Source organism: Nymphaea colorata, chromosome 9, assembly GCF_008831285.2.
Source record: "Nymphaea colorata isolate Beijing-Zhang1983 chromosome 9, ASM883128v2, whole genome shotgun sequence".
NCBI lineage: Eukaryota > Viridiplantae > Streptophyta > Magnoliopsida > Nymphaeales > Nymphaeaceae > Nymphaea > Nymphaea colorata.
In genome coordinates, this window is record NC_045146.1 from 20,879,934 (window position 1) to 20,895,231 (window position 15,298).

General features: G+C 41.7%; 3 protein-coding genes across 3 annotated transcripts; 1 reads left to right on the top strand and 2 right to left on the bottom strand.

Moving 5' to 3' along the window:
- Positions 1 to 2,064: 2,064 nt before the first annotated feature.
- Positions 2,065 to 4,032, bottom strand: LOC116259892 (pyruvate dehydrogenase E1 component subunit alpha-3, chloroplastic-like). Its single transcript, XM_031637875.2, has 3 exons — positions 3,612 to 4,032; positions 2,754 to 3,534; positions 2,065 to 2,623 (listed from the first exon to the last, which is right to left on the bottom strand). The coding sequence occupies exons 1-3, from the start codon at positions 3,843 to 3,845 to the stop codon at positions 2,346 to 2,348; spliced, it is 1,293 nt and encodes a 430-aa protein (XP_031493735.1). The 5' UTR covers positions 3,846 to 4,032; the 3' UTR covers positions 2,065 to 2,345.
- A 4,024-nt stretch (positions 4,033 to 8,056) lies between these two features.
- LOC116259848 (pyruvate dehydrogenase E1 component subunit alpha-3, chloroplastic-like) lies at positions 8,057 to 10,051 on the bottom strand. Its single transcript, XM_031637803.2, has 3 exons — positions 9,609 to 10,051; positions 8,732 to 9,512; positions 8,057 to 8,609 (listed from the first exon to the last, which is right to left on the bottom strand). The coding sequence occupies exons 1-3, from the start codon at positions 9,840 to 9,842 to the stop codon at positions 8,332 to 8,334; spliced, it is 1,293 nt and encodes a 430-aa protein (XP_031493663.1). The 5' UTR covers positions 9,843 to 10,051; the 3' UTR covers positions 8,057 to 8,331.
- Positions 10,052 to 11,677: 1,626 nt separating this feature from the next.
- On the top strand, positions 11,678 to 12,922 carry LOC116261574 (uncharacterized). The gene has a single exon (XM_031640400.2). The coding sequence runs from the start codon at positions 11,778 to 11,780 to the stop codon at positions 12,606 to 12,608; it is 831 nt and encodes a 276-aa protein (XP_031496260.1). The 5' UTR covers positions 11,678 to 11,777; the 3' UTR covers positions 12,609 to 12,922.
- Positions 12,923 to 15,298: the final 2,376 nt, after the last annotated feature.

The window sequence follows — 15,298 nt, forward strand, 5'->3', positions numbered from 1 at the left end:
AACCTATCGAGACTGGCATCTACTAATCTTCATAGAAAGTACTCTACTCATTCTACTGCAGATAAGCCTGTGGTGGAAATAAGAAGCAATGCCAATAGAACGCACCAAAGTGAGCCCTAAAAAGAGTAACATGCTCAATGCGCTAAAATATTACTTCATAGGAGAAACCATTTCTACGTACCACTTCACATAGGTGTTGCTAAGGGATGAAAATTTCTATGCCCAGTTCTGGCTGGACAATTTTATTCTCGTCCTTTACGATCCTTATCGCAGAAACATGCTGGGATCTCCCATGCATGTCATAGGAAGAAGGATCGAACAGAAAGTCTTTGACATCTCCTTGCGGATCATCTAATTTCAGTTCATGTAGTGACGGCATATATGATCAACCGAATATGCATCACGACATTTAGTCAAACCAGTAAGGGTCTAGCCAAAAAACCTGAAGAAGTTCTCTAGGTTGAAGACTGCTAAGAGATGTCATCTAGGGAATCAAACAGAAAATGCTCAAAAAGTGGAGGGATTGTGTTGAAAGCTCCTGTAAAATCCAGTAAAGGGAATCTGCCTACACAAGAACAACGATCAGAATACATCCAAACAAGGGCAAATAGATTCACCTTTCAACAGCATTGGTCTTTCCTTCTGAAAATTAGGAAGACTCAAGGGGAAATTTGAAAAGCTGCAGGACAAGATACCATATTTCTTCTGATTTTGGAAGGTAAACGACCATGCAGGGATTATGACAAGAAAATTTTCCCAGGTTACAGTCGTGATGGAGTAATAGAGGAGGAGTAAAAAAAAAAAAAAAACAATAGCAGCAAGAGCTTGGCCCAGCAACTACATCACAAACATCAGATGTAAAACTGAACATAGTGCATTTAAAATTGCAGATGCGATCTTGAGTTTCAGAAGGGGAAAACAGATGTTTTTTAATTTAAAAAATTAACTATTTATTCTAAGCAGAAACCGCAGATGCGATCCTTGAGTTTCAGGAGGGGAAAACAGACGTTTTATAATAAAAAAATTAACTATTTATCCCAGCAGAAACTGCAGATCAACAAAGTAAACAGTCAGATTCACATATAACATATGTGAATATAGCATTACAAAGCGAAAGTCAGTTGAAAGAACAGAACAATGACAAACTGCAAAGGTCCATATTTGTGTTAAAATTATTCAACTTGTTAACATCAAGATATTGACTGCCTTTCAAGAATACGATATCATATTTGGATCCTGAAGACCAGGGACATCATCAGAAACGACTGGTCATCAGAAGAATGAAAAAAGAACTTAAAAGGAAATTCAGTGAACAATGGAATAAGAAGCATACTTTGAAAGACATCCTGCGACGTCATCTCTTTAACAATCATTATCATAGCAAGTACGAAGCACAGGATAATTTCCTGAGGCATCATGCTAATGCAGAAAACCAGATAAATTGACAAGCATGCATATAAATAAATTTTGATTATCACCAAATAAAGTTGCATATGAAAACCAATTCCTGCCAAGAATCTGCAAGAGCTTTATTAATTGCATGACTACGATCAAATTTTGAAGGATATCTTTGGAAGAAAACAAGCCAGTTAAAGATATATTTTCACATTTAGGAGCCAAATCTTGATCAAGCACTGCAAAGATGGGAGTATTAAGAATTCACATGAAAAGGGATGACATGTTTTATCAACCAACAACTGTGGATCTTTCAATTACCCCAAATGAAAATAGAACATTGATCAAGTCATACCTTTCCATATGAAGTATTAACATGAACTCAAATCCAAAATTACCAGTAACTGGGAAAGATAGAAGAAGTGATACGTCAAATGGTAATGACGAACGAATATCCCGAGAAATAGTACACTAGCATAGGCAACGGGACCTCAAAAGCAGTCTGAAGCGCGGAAACAAGAGTTAGAAAACAAGGCAGGCTTCCTGGGATGCACTTAAATCTACAAGCAATAGTATAGAGAAAACAAAAGCGGGTCTCTTTCGCCAGCACGAAATTCATTTACATAGTAATTGGCACAAGAAGTAGCTCATCATTAGCATCTAAGGATCTTAAATTGACAAGATTAAATTTTATTTCTGATGAACCATTTTTTCAGCAGAAAAAATGAAAGATAAAAACAATAAACTCCGAAATTAGCTTATACCACAAATATGAAACGAGCAAAGCAAAAAAGAAAAGAAGAAAACAAAGAACAAAGATCCGACTGCATATCTCTGGCTGAAACCCATGATATTAACTTTGCTCAATATGAACGACTACCACCCAAATAAATTCAAAATCGCTACTACGTCTATAATAGACAAAAAAGCAATACATGATTCGGTCAATCCTAGACCTGAGCAGTACCCTCTGTAAAACCAGGATCTTCACACCTGTACCTGCCATCAGGACCGATACCGAAACCCTTGGGATCAGCAAAGACATTCTCAAGGAGCTGGCTTCGTGGGGGCAGAGGACTCTGGTCCGCAAATTCAACCGCGTCTTCAATAACTTCATCGATCTTCTTCTCAATCGCCTTTAGCTCGGATTCTGTAGCCAGGTCGTTCTCAATTATGTACTTTTTCAACGCCACAATTGGATCTCTTGAAGCATAGTGAGCTTTCTCAGCTGCCCAAGTAAGTGAATTTGGTCAAGCATCAGATAGATATGAGTAACTCATTTCCAACACCAAAAAAGTAGATGAATATATATAGGAAACAGTAACTGAGCCAGAAGTTTTGGTTTTTTAACAAGTTACCAGGATCGCGAAGCTCGTCAGGATCGGCCAAGGAGTGTCCTCTAAATCGATACGTTTCGCATTCAACCAGAGTCGGCCCCTCTCCTCGCCTCGCCCTCGCGATTGCCTCCTTCGCCACTTCCCTCACCTTCAAAACGTCCATACCATCAACATGAATCCCCGGCATTCCGAACGCCGGCCCTTTCTTCCAGATCTCCGGATCAGAAGTTGCCCTGAGATGCGACATTCCGATGGCCCACAAATTGTTTTCTACCACAAACACGATGGGCAGTTTCCAAAGCGCCGCCATATTCAGGCACTCGAAGAACTGCCCATTGTTGCAGGTCCCGTCGCCGAAGAATGCAAGCGTCACATGGTCGCAGTCTTCTTCCTTAAGGACCTCCCTTCGGTATTTTGTAGTGAAGGCCGCACCGGTGGCGACGGGAATCCCCTCACCAATAAAGGCGAAGCCGCCAAGGACGTTGTGCTCCTTGGAGAACATGTGCATTGAGCCGCCCTGGCCGCGGCAGCACCCGGTGGTCTTGCCGAAGAGCTCGCTCATGACCGCCCGCGAAGAGACGCCCTTGCTGAGGGCGTGGACGTGATCTCTGTAGGTGCTGCAGACGTAGTCTTCCTTCTTCAGCAGCTTGATGAAGCCCGTGGACACAGCCTCCTGCCCATTGTACAGGTGAACGAAGCCGAACATCTTGCCCCTGTAATACATCTGGGCGCACATGTCCTCGAACGATCTCCCCAGCACCATGTCTTCATAGAGCTCTAGTCCTTCTTCTTTCGTGATCAACTGGATTAACGTACCCATTAAAAGCAACATGAGAAATTCGCAACTACTTCAAAAAAATCAATGTAATGGTTTCATACCAGAGAATCAGCCGCAGTAGTGGCGGTCGCTTTTGGGATTTTCTGTTTGAGGGCGCTAGAAAAGGAGCTTCTTCTGCCAGGAGATCTCAAGGAGAGGGAAAATGGGCGCCGGAGCTTTGAGTGGGAGCCCAGAAATGGGGAACTAGGGAGGGGATAGTAGGGAGATTTGGGGTTGCTCTTGATTGGGGGCTGAGTAAATCTGGTGGAGGAGATGGCCGAGGATGAAGACGCCATTGCGGAGCCGGCCTCTTCGCTTGCCTTCTACACTTTGGTGATGTAAGAACAGAGCGAGAGGGTGAGAGCGAGAGAGAAGCGGAGGATTTGAGGAGGGAAGAAGAGAGGGCGTGATGGCCGAGGCCGAAGGAGTTGGCTGTTCAACTCCCGATCTTTCAATGATGTGGAACGTGCGGAGGGCTGGATGGCAAGGGTAGGTGGGGCAGGGCAAGCCAACTCTTTGATGTTGTCGTCGTCGAGCAAGATTTCCCTGTACTGTGATGCATCTGGTCTGTGGTTTCCCCACATAGGTTGGACTATGCATGAATCCCTCGACTCAACCTCGATGAGTTCCGTTGGCTTAGTTTCTCTCAAGCGGTTCGTCTTTCTAAGTGCAAAAACCACGTTTAAATGAAGTTGGAAGTGAAAGATTCCAAGTCTAAACGTACTTCTTCAAATTCAAGTCAGTTAAATGAAATAGAAAACCATCACCGAACTCATTTATAACTTGCAGGCAACTGACAACTTCATATTTCCCTTGTTGCTATTGACAATTTTTTTCTACACCTTTTAGTTAAGTTTTCAGAAGTAATCGTTAAGGTTACCCAAAATTATTTTTCGAATCTAATGCTTCACTATAAAAAAAAGTTAATAAAATGGCATACAGTAATATTTTTCAGCAGATTTAAAGGCATTTTGTTATGCATACACCTGATAACTCACTAACCATGGGTATATCTTAGACTGGTTGTGTCCTATGATCCATATACATTTAACTATATGTTAGTAATATTTTTCATTTAACAAATAAATTTAGTTTAAGGAACATAAAATGGCAATTTTGATATTTGACCCTCCTGATTTTTTTTAACTAAGAAAAATAAAACTCATAATATAACAATTTGTTGGTTAAAAAAAGGTATTTTCATAGTAAGTCTTCGGCAAAATCTATCCAAACAAAACCATGACCCGAAACAAAGGAGCACGTTTATGTGGAGCGGACGGACACTCCCATTTCCTGGATAAGATGGGATGGCATGGACGTTCTAATAGGAAGCAAACTGGGAATTTCCAACATTATCCACCTCTTCCCTAGTTCATGATTTAAAAGTCGGCCCCTTCACGAGACTGATTCGAACCTTTACGTGCTTATATGTCAAAGATGGTGCGCTAATATATCATGGTACTTTGGAATCTTAGTTCGGTTGTCAACAATGTCTCTCACTATAATGGCAACAGTTCTCAAACTAGACGTAAAGGAACAATTATCTGTCTCCCTCCAAATAGTAGATCTGGTCAGCAGATCTGGTCATCCGCCAAATAGTACTTAAAGGGTTTGACTCCTCATCGTCCCCATGTGGACAGCATACTTTCCATAAGCTGATTATATAAATATACAAAAAGAAATTGTTTTTAGATTGTCTCTAATATCTGATAATGGTTAAGCTTTGTATCTATGTAAGGCGCATACGAATTCGTATCAGAGCACCGGTGAAGAATATAATCAGTTGCAAGCCAAAAAAAAAAAAAAGGAAAGTGCATTTTCATGTTCCGAATCTTATGATGGAGTAAGGAGAGATATCTCATGAGAAGACAGATAGTTGTCCTCTGACCGTCCGATATCATGTGCCCGAGTCTTGAGATGTAAGATGGTGTAAATGAGGGATCCACAAAAAATCAAGCATTCAACCAAGTTCCAAGAGAGAATGCGAACTGGAATTCTCTTTGATGTACCGGTAAGCTCATGAGCACATCTCTCTGACCCACGGTTGCGTACCTCTAGCTTCAACTTATGCAAGGAATAACACCCCATGTATGACAGACACAACATGCACACTCTGCCAGTTCCTTCGAGTCTATGCAAAATATGAAATTTCTATTGCAAACTGAAATGTTTATTACCCTATTGCAGAATTTGCAGGGCATGTCCTGAAGAAACCTTCCTGATGAGTGAAACTTGACCGACTTCATCCCAGGAAGAAAAGGGAAAAACATTTGGCAAACAAGAAGTTCAGGATTTCCTTGATGTTACTTAAGAATTTGGGCACTAGAATCAGAATCTCCTTGACGTCACATACAGATCCTAAAGGGATCTGCCTTCTAACCTTTTTCTGCAGAGAGTTGTAAAGTTGCAAAACTACAGAAATACTGCAAATGTTTGTCTGCTCTAGTGAGCAGCACAAATTGCAAAAGAAACATTTTAATGGGCTTCTAGAGAAGAAAGCAGAGGAACCACAGGCATGGGTTACATATGCCGGAGGACTTTGGACTCGCTAGTACACAAAATACAACATTTTTGTTGAACCAATCAAATCACAAGTGGCACTTTTCAATCTTACTCCAACTTAAGTTATGCTTGTAGTGGAAAAAAGGAGCAATGCCAACCCGTGAAGCAAAAGTAGCAATTGTTGCATACTCCCCAAGAAGATCAACAAACAAAAAGATGCACACTGCCTTAAAACGTTACTGCAGAAGTGTTCTACCTACTTGGCATGGACTTTGCTGAGGGAAGAAATGATCATGTCCAGTTCCAGATGAATGCAGTGAAAATCTGATGGACATCTTTTGAGACCATTATCACAGATCCATGATGAGATCTCACTCATATCATAAAAGAAAAGGACCCAACATAAAAATGAAGAATCATGACCCTTTAGTATCCATTCAGGTACTATCTAACTGCAGCACATACATTAAGAGGACACGAATGTCCAACGGAGGCTTGACAAGCAGGGGGATAGTGTTGAAAACTCAAACTCCAAATACCATAAAGAATTGCCTACATAAGAACAATTATAGAGATAGAACCACGGAGAAGAAATAGTTTCACACTTCAACAGCATTTGTTTTATCTTTTCCTCAAAAGGACGTGGACCATATTTCTTCCATTTTGGTAGGTAGTTCAACTGGCGAAGAATATGATGGTATGACCTACTGTTAACAAAAGACATTCAGGTTACAATCTTGGTGGAGTGATAAATTGGGGACAAAAACTAGTAGTGTTGCAAGAGCTCTCTTAATTGTCTGTATCATATCTGTCGGTCGTCAAAGTGTCCGTAATGTCCAGACGAGTTCAAGTCCCATATTTAAAAAGTAATTAAAACTGCAGATTTTGAATGTAACCTTGTATTTTGCTTCCTGAATGTAACCTTGTATTTTAGAAGATGAAGAAATACGCATGGTTTTTCTTGTGTTGAGAAGGGACAAATTTTAATTACTCTAGGCATAAATGAAAAAGTTAATACAGTAATAGGTCAGATATTAAAACCTGACGTATAAAAAAGAAAAAAGTCAAATCGGAAGAATAACAATGATGGCACACCAGAAAGAGACACTAATAATGTTGTAAACACGAAAGCAGAAATATTTTTTGATAATATTTGAAGACGACGGACATTTCGAGGAATTAGGAATAATTGATCATCTGAAGCATGAAAGAAGTACGAAGGAATTCTGATATCCAAGCAAACATCGAAAAACATTTTGGGTTTGACATTTTTAAAAACTGTTACTACAGCAAGCACCAAGTAAGAAAGGTTCATGAGGAATAACACCAACGTACACAACCAGATAAATTGACAAGCATACCTAGAAAGTATTTTGCCTATCCAGAAGCCAGAAGGTGATACATTATTGTAAAGGCAAACAAGTTCTAAAGTATCACTTAGAAAAGTAGCAAGCCAACAGAAGAAATAAAGGAATACATTTCACTTTTATATTTAGGAAATAGATATAGTTTTAAGAATCGAGACAGGTGTAATGAATAACATTTTATACGAAAAACAAAAACAAGGACCATGTGTATCAACCAAAATCTGCTGAACTATCAGTTACCCCAAATCAAAAGTAAAAATAAAAGAAGAAACATTCCTTGAGTCCTTTGGTCCTTTAGAAGTACTAAAATGTATTCCTTTCTCAGATTCATAGTTACCAGTAATTGAAAACGATACTGGAAGAGATATATGAAGTGGAATGGGGAAATGAACTGAAACTCATCATCATACATGAAAGCGGAATCAACTGAACAATAGCAGACTAGCATAGGCAATGGGATTTGAGGAAGCAGTGAGGTGAGGAAGTTAATATTGGGGGGGGGGGGGGGAGACCGACTTTCCCGTAACTCCGCGTTATATCTACACTCATATAACATGCTCAAAAAATAAAAATTGGCCTCTTCCTTGTTACATTGCATGGGCGCTGAAAGTAACCATTCATCAGCAAGTAACGAACCATTAGTATCAAAAGATAGATAGGTTAGATTAATTTTTCTATGGATGATCCATTTTTCACAAGAAAAACAAAATGTAAGCGAAAAACACAGAATTCAGCTCATCCCATAAATTTGAAGCGTGCAAAGCGAAAAAGCGAGCAGAAGTGTCTGCATTGACTGGTGGAAGACCATGACATCCTAATCGAAAATAAGATTAATACTCCACCCTATCATGCCCCATAAAATTAAAATCTTTACTCTAGTAAACAGAACAGCGATAACTTGATCCGGTCAATCCTAGACCTGAGCAGTACCCTCTGTAAAACCAGGATCCTCGCATCTGTACCTGCCGTCCGGGCCGATTCCGAAACCTTTGGGGTCAGCAAAGACATTCTCAAGGAGCTGGCTTCGTGGTGGAAGAGGGCTCTGATCCGCAAATTCAACCGCATCTTCAATAACCTCATCGATCTTCTTCTCGATTGCCTTCAACTCCGACTCGGTAGCTAGACTATTCTCAATTAGGTACTTTTTCAATGCCACAATTGGATCTCTTGCAGCATAGTAAGCCTTCTCAGCTGCCCAAGCCAGTGAATTTTGTCAAACATCACACAAGATATGAAGAATTCATTTCCAACAATCATGGTAGAGGAACATACACAGGAAACAGTAACTGAGCCAGAAGATTATAATTATTTACCAGGATCACGGAGCTCGTCAGGATCAGCCAAGGAATGACCCCTAAACCGATAGGTCTCGCATTCGACCAGAGTCGGCCCCTCTCCTCGCCTCGCCCTCGCGATTGCCTCCTTCGCCACTTCCCTCACCTTCAAAACGTCCATACCATCAACATGAATCCCCGGCATTCCGAACGCCGGCCCTTTCTTCCAGATCTCCGGATCAGAAGTTGCCCTGAGATGCGACATTCCGATGGCCCACAAATTGTTTTCTACCACAAACACGATGGGCAGTTTCCAAAGCGCCGCCATATTCAGGCACTCGAAGAACTGCCCATTGTTGCAGGTCCCGTCGCCGAAGAATGCAAGCGTCACATGGTCGCAGTCTTCTTCCTTAAGGACCTCCCTTCGGTATTTTGTAGTGAAGGCCGCACCGGTGGCGACGGGAATCCCCTCACCAATAAAGGCGAAGCCGCCAAGGACGTTGTGCTCCTTGGAGAACATGTGCATTGAGCCGCCCTGGCCGCGGCAGCACCCGGTGGTCTTGCCGAAGAGCTCGCTCATGACCGCCCGCGAAGAGACGCCCTTGCTGAGGGCGTGGACGTGATCTCTGTAGGTGCTGCAGACGTAGTCTTCCTTCTTCAGCAGCTTGATGAAGCCCGTGGACACAGCCTCCTGCCCGTTGTACAGGTGAACGAAGCCGAACATCTTTCCTCTGTAATACATCTGCGCACACATGTCCTCGAACGACCTCCCCAGCACCATGTCTTCATACAGCTCTAATCCTTCTTCCTTCGTGATCAACTGAACCGAAACACCACAGAAAAAGCAAAATGAGAAATTCGTTGTCTACTTAAAAGATGGAAAATGATCCTAAATCCCGTAATAATATTTTCATACCAGAGAATCAGCCACGATGGTGGCGGTCGATTTGGAGGTTTTCTGCTTGAGGGCGCTAGTAAACGAGCTTGCTCTGCGAGGGGATCTCAACGAGAGGGAAGATGGGCAGCGGAGTTCTGAACGGGAAGCCATAAATGACGAATTGGAGAGGGAGTAAGAAGGAGATCTGGGCTTTGCGTTGGTTGGGGATTGAAGAAATCTGGTAGCGGAGATGGCTGAGGATGAGGACGCCATTCTTGAGACTGCCTGTTCCTCTTGGTAGTCGAAGAAGAACGAACTGAACGGGAGATGGGCGGAGTACCTGAAGAGCGGATGAGGCGAAGGCGTGACAACCGAGGTCGACCGAATTGGCTGCTCCGGTGATGTGATCAATGTGCGATGTGAAGGTGGGTCAGGCCAACTACTCTTGCTGCGCTCCTGGCGTTCTGGATGGCGTTGTCGAGCTGGCCGTGCTTGTGGTTTGATGCATTTTATCTGCGATTCTTCCCTATCAGGTCGGACCAAGCATGTGCTGCCTGACGCAGCTCCTTTGAGTCACTGTTTTTGCGTCTTTCTATTTCAATAGGCGATTGAATTTAAGTTCGCAAAGAAATTTAGCTACAAATTCATGTGTTAGTTGGCTAGTTTCTATGTAGAACTTGCATTGTCAAAAAAGTGCGCGGTGCTTAAGCTTGCCAATTCAAGCACAATTATTTAAATGTTTCGGTTTATTTAAAACACATTTGATAAATGCACTTGTGCCTTGTTACTGGAAAAAAAAAGGCTCAATTTCCACCTTTTAGTTCAGATTGCCAAGTTATTGTTACACGATTGCATTTGTTAATTACTAAAAGGCAAATCAATGCGACTACAATTAAGATCCAACTGATGAAATCGTTCTAAACCAATGCGCGACTGTCTTAATGCATTTGTCAATTTAGTGTCAGTCATGGGTGCAAGAGAAAAAAAAAAACCTAACATGTAAAAAAAGTAAGGCTAAGTTTCAAACATACTTATCTTCAAATTTCACAAGCCCTGTTCCAAAAATAGATTAAGATTAGCTCTATCAATTTGTGGAAGGTAACACGTTCTGGAGTTTTGAATTTTGAATTGTATTGATCCACTTCAAGTGTGTGATTGATGCACGTTGAGCTATTTGGAAAATTTGGTGGATGTCACTATTCTTCAACATGTCATCTTCTCTTTTGACATAGAAGACTTAGGCAGAAATTCACCACCCGTGTTTGTGTTTGTTGGGGTCTTTGTACTTCAAATAGCTTCTCAACTCAGCAAATCAAGACATAACAACACTATAACGACCCAACCCACTCTTAAGCTCGGGCACAACGTTTGCACATGATGATCAGAACAATTGGTCCAAGTGTAAACAATGACAGGCTGGAAAAAATGTAATGGCAATCATAAGCTGAGGAGTTGCAAACATGACAACGGACCGTTGGGTCCGTGAAAAATATTTCTCTTGTGAAAGTGACCAACATTAAACGGCTAATTCATAAGTTTCCATAGAATAAAACTAAAGTTGAGCAGTTCGAATCCTCGCTTTTGTTTTGTAGAACTCATAAGAATCCCTTCCATGGGAATGAAACCAGAAAACAGTTTATTTTTTCAGGATGAAATGAATCCATCTTTCCAAGCTACAAGTCTACAAGGAAGTCTAAGGCTTCTTATTTTCTTTAAGGTGGCATTTGTTTATTCTAACTTTGAAATTTACAGATTTTATATGAATATGACGTGATATGCTTTTTGTTGATGTGGTAAAAAATTCAAGGTAAAATCTATAGTTTATCAAACTAAAGATTTTAATTGAGGTCTAAGATATAGAGTTAAAATTTTTATCTTACCTTCTGGCATCGAGAAAAATGTCGAATTTAACAACGGAGGGGAATGGTTTGATATTAAATCCAAGGTTTCCGAAATTTTAGAATAACCGCCGCAAATAATCAAACACACCCTAAAGCCTTCATAAAATTGATTTATTGGAAAAGTGATGGACTGATGAAAAATTTACCTTCTGCCCCCTCCCTCCACCGTATTCTCTAGGTTTTGGGAGTTTTTTAAGACCTCCGTTTCCCCTCCAAAACCCTAATTTATCCAAAACCCTAGCAGGCCAGTTCTCAGAACACACGCAGAGAGAGAGAGAGAGAGAGAGACTGTGAGAGAGGAGCGAAAATGTCGATGTCAAAGAGCTCGAAGATGCTGCAATTTATAAACTACAGGATGAGGGTGACAATCCAGGACGGCCGGCAACTCGTCGGGAAGTTCATGGCCTTCGACCGCCACATGAATCTCGTCCTCGGAGACTGCGAGGAGTTCCGGCGCCTTCCCCCTGTCAAGGGCAAGAAGGAGGAGCGCGAGGATCGTCGAACCCTTGGCCTCGTTCTCCTCCGTGGTGAGGAGGTCGTCTCTATGACCGTCGAGGGCCCTCCTCCTCCCGAAGAATCCCGCGCCAAGTCCGTCGTTGCTGGCGCCGGCCCTGGCATTGGCCGCGCTGCCGGCCGCGGCATCCCGACTGCTCCACTCGTCCATGCGCAGCCCGGTCTCGCTGGCCCTATCCGCGGCGTTGGCGGCCCGACTCCCGGCATGATGCAGCCGCAGATCTCTCGACCTCCGATCCCGCAAGTGTCCGCTCCGCCGATCTCTTACCCGCCTCCTGCCGCTCCACCTGGGATTCGTATGCCGGGTATGCCTGGCCAGCCTCCCCCGCCCTTGCCTCGCCCTCCGATGCCGCAGATGGCTGCTAGACCGGGCGTGCTCCCCCCTATGCCGGGCGGCCCAGGGATGCCGCCACCTCCTCAGCCGTTTGGCGTTCGCCCGATTGCTCCGCCTCCTCCGCAGGTGATGAGGGGACCTCCGCCTCCTATGCGGCCAGGAATGGGGCCGCCTCCGCAAGGTGTGCCGCCGCCACCTCGGCCGGGAATGCCTCCTCCGCCTGGAGGGTCAGTTCCAGTGTTTGGACCGCCTCGTCCTGGCGGCCCCCCTCCGCCTCCTAACCAGCAATGATAATCAAGGACGTCAGACTGGTCCTGGTGCTTTACTCTCTGCCCTGGTGATCTGTATAGGACTGAACGTTGGGTTTTGTGATGGAGGGGTTTGATTGTTACTGTTTATTTTACCTTTCCTTGATGCGTACTTTGAACTCGATTTTCATGTGACTGGCCCATCTCTCTCTCTCCCCCCCTCTCTCTCTTAGTTGGAAACGAGAAATTATAATTGTATTTTAGAAACTGGATAGCATGTTTAGAGTCATGGTGGCATAAGATCTTCACATGTATCTCTCCTTGTTTGTTTGGATATTATAACTTCTATTTCCTTCATATTTTTTAGAAGAGGGTGGAACTTTATGCTGCCGTAGTTTCTGGTGCTTTGCACTCTTTCTTTCTCTACAAGCGGGCACTGGAGTAACAAAATTCAAATTATCAGCCTTTGGCCGGTGGTGGTTACCATACTTTTCTACTGGAACACCGATGAAGTTATATTTTTTATGTTGATCACGAAATGATGGTAATTTTTACCTTGGTTGAATTAGTTCATGATGTTGCTGAATCGTAGGTTGGGTGGCAGTTGGATGTTGTCATATGAAGTTCATTGCAACATGTTACTCAATATTTTTTTTTCTGCATTCAGTGGCGGTTAATCTTGCAATGCGGTCTTTGGCAATCTTTTCCGCAATAGGCTTTGTCTAAGCTATTTATTGATTTATGATAATTTATTCTTCTGCTTCTTATCAACCACAAACACAAGCTTGTCTGGAATTTTTCTCATTTTGTTGTCAATTTTTATTGGTGGTCCTGTGTTTTGTGTCCCTGGTCTTTGGATTCATTTCCAAGATCCCAAACTCCATCTTTCTTCTCTGCTGGAACTGTACATACACGGTTGAAGTAGGTTGATGATTGCTTCTGTCAGTCCAGGTGCTTTCATTCAAAACTACAGGATGGAATCACTCATACAGTCATACCAGTTGATATCCTGCAATCTCGATCTTTTTTGTTATAGATTTTATGGATTTGCTCATGTTCTATTAGGCTAGCAACTCTTCAAGCGAATTTGGGAAGTTTATTGCTAATATCTTGCCAAACATCAAGAAACAGCTGGGATGATAAAGGTGATAAAAGGTTAGTATGGAGTTGGGTTATCTAGAGAATTGAAAATCAAATTCAAAGTAGAAAGCTTTTAGGCTAAAGTTAAGCTCCAAGTACTCTATTATATGAAGCTAGGTGCTGATTATTCACTGTATGGGTGGTTGTATATGAAGTCCAAATATATTGTCACCTAAAGCTAAGAGCTGCTTTGCATTACTTGAAAAAAATTCTCTAGATGTTTGTCGGCTGTATCTTGCAGCTTGTTATAAACACATCCTACTTTCTGAATAGCAAAAATAGCACAACATATTGGCCCTCACATGATGCCTTTCTATTCTCATAAACTTCTTCAGTCATCCTTGTGACTGACCAAGTTTGGTTGAGTATGTTAATGACGAGTAAAAGTGCAATTTTTATTGTGTGTGTATTATTATTATATGTAAGATTGTTGCCATTGAGAAATTGCTATTGCTCTTGATTACTTTTATTTAATCTCAAATTGGTTTGTTTTCTACTCTTGATTATTATGTGGGATATGTCTTTTGCAATTGTTTGAGCACCCTCCTGAAATAAAGTGAAAAGTGCTCTGGGTTCTGGAAGCTTGAGAAAACTTAAGTAGGGACAGTAAGTAGTGAGAACAGTCGAACATAGTTTTGCTTGAATAGCAATTATTATTCTTTGGTGTTGGTAAACTTGCTAACATATAGCTTCAAGACAATTATCTTCTTCACATTTTTTGATGTATGGGTATGTATTGGAGTGATCTGTAAAATATGGGAGAAATTTGTCAAGAAAAGAAACAGCGTTAACTTGTTTTTCTGAAGGGTTTAAAATTTGACAATCATTCAATTTTTGCAGTGGCATGTGGAACATAATGGTTGGGCTGAACGCATACAGTCATATCACATGATGTGTATTTTTTTATGAACCATTATGTCTTGGAGGGCTGTAGCTTCCTGTAAAATATGGGAGAAATTTGTCAAGAAAAGAAACAGCGTTAACTTGTTTTTCTGAAGGGTTTAAAATTTGACAATCATTCAATTTTGCAGTGGCATGTGGAACATAATGGTTGGGCTGAACACATACAGTCATATCACATGATGTGTATTTTTTTATGAACCATTATGTCTTGGAGGGCTGTAGCTCTCCTTGAAGGAGGAGAATTCCAAAACTTTTTATGCGTTTCTGCATTTGTCACCACTTCCAACATCTATTATTTGCTGCATATCTCTAGAGCTGGTAACTTTGTTTCTATACTAAAATACGTAAGCACCACTCTTTCACATTTGTGTGATCATGGCCTTGTCAGGTTGTAAATGCTTGATGGTTCTCTCATACTTTTCTTCCTTAAAGTTTTGGTTATTTATTTATGCTTCCGTATTATGATCTATTATAGGTTGATGTGTAAGGGATAATTATTTATCATGTCTCCACTAAATGATGTTTTGTCCAAAACATTCACGACATTGATCATGTGTATAAAAAATGTATTGGATTAAAAATTGGAGAATTTGTTGGCTTTCTTGTTGCCATGCTGCCTACTTTCTGCCTCTGAAGTAAGCTGTGCGTAACTGCGTCAAAATTTTATGCGTCTGGCATTGCCTCTCGAAT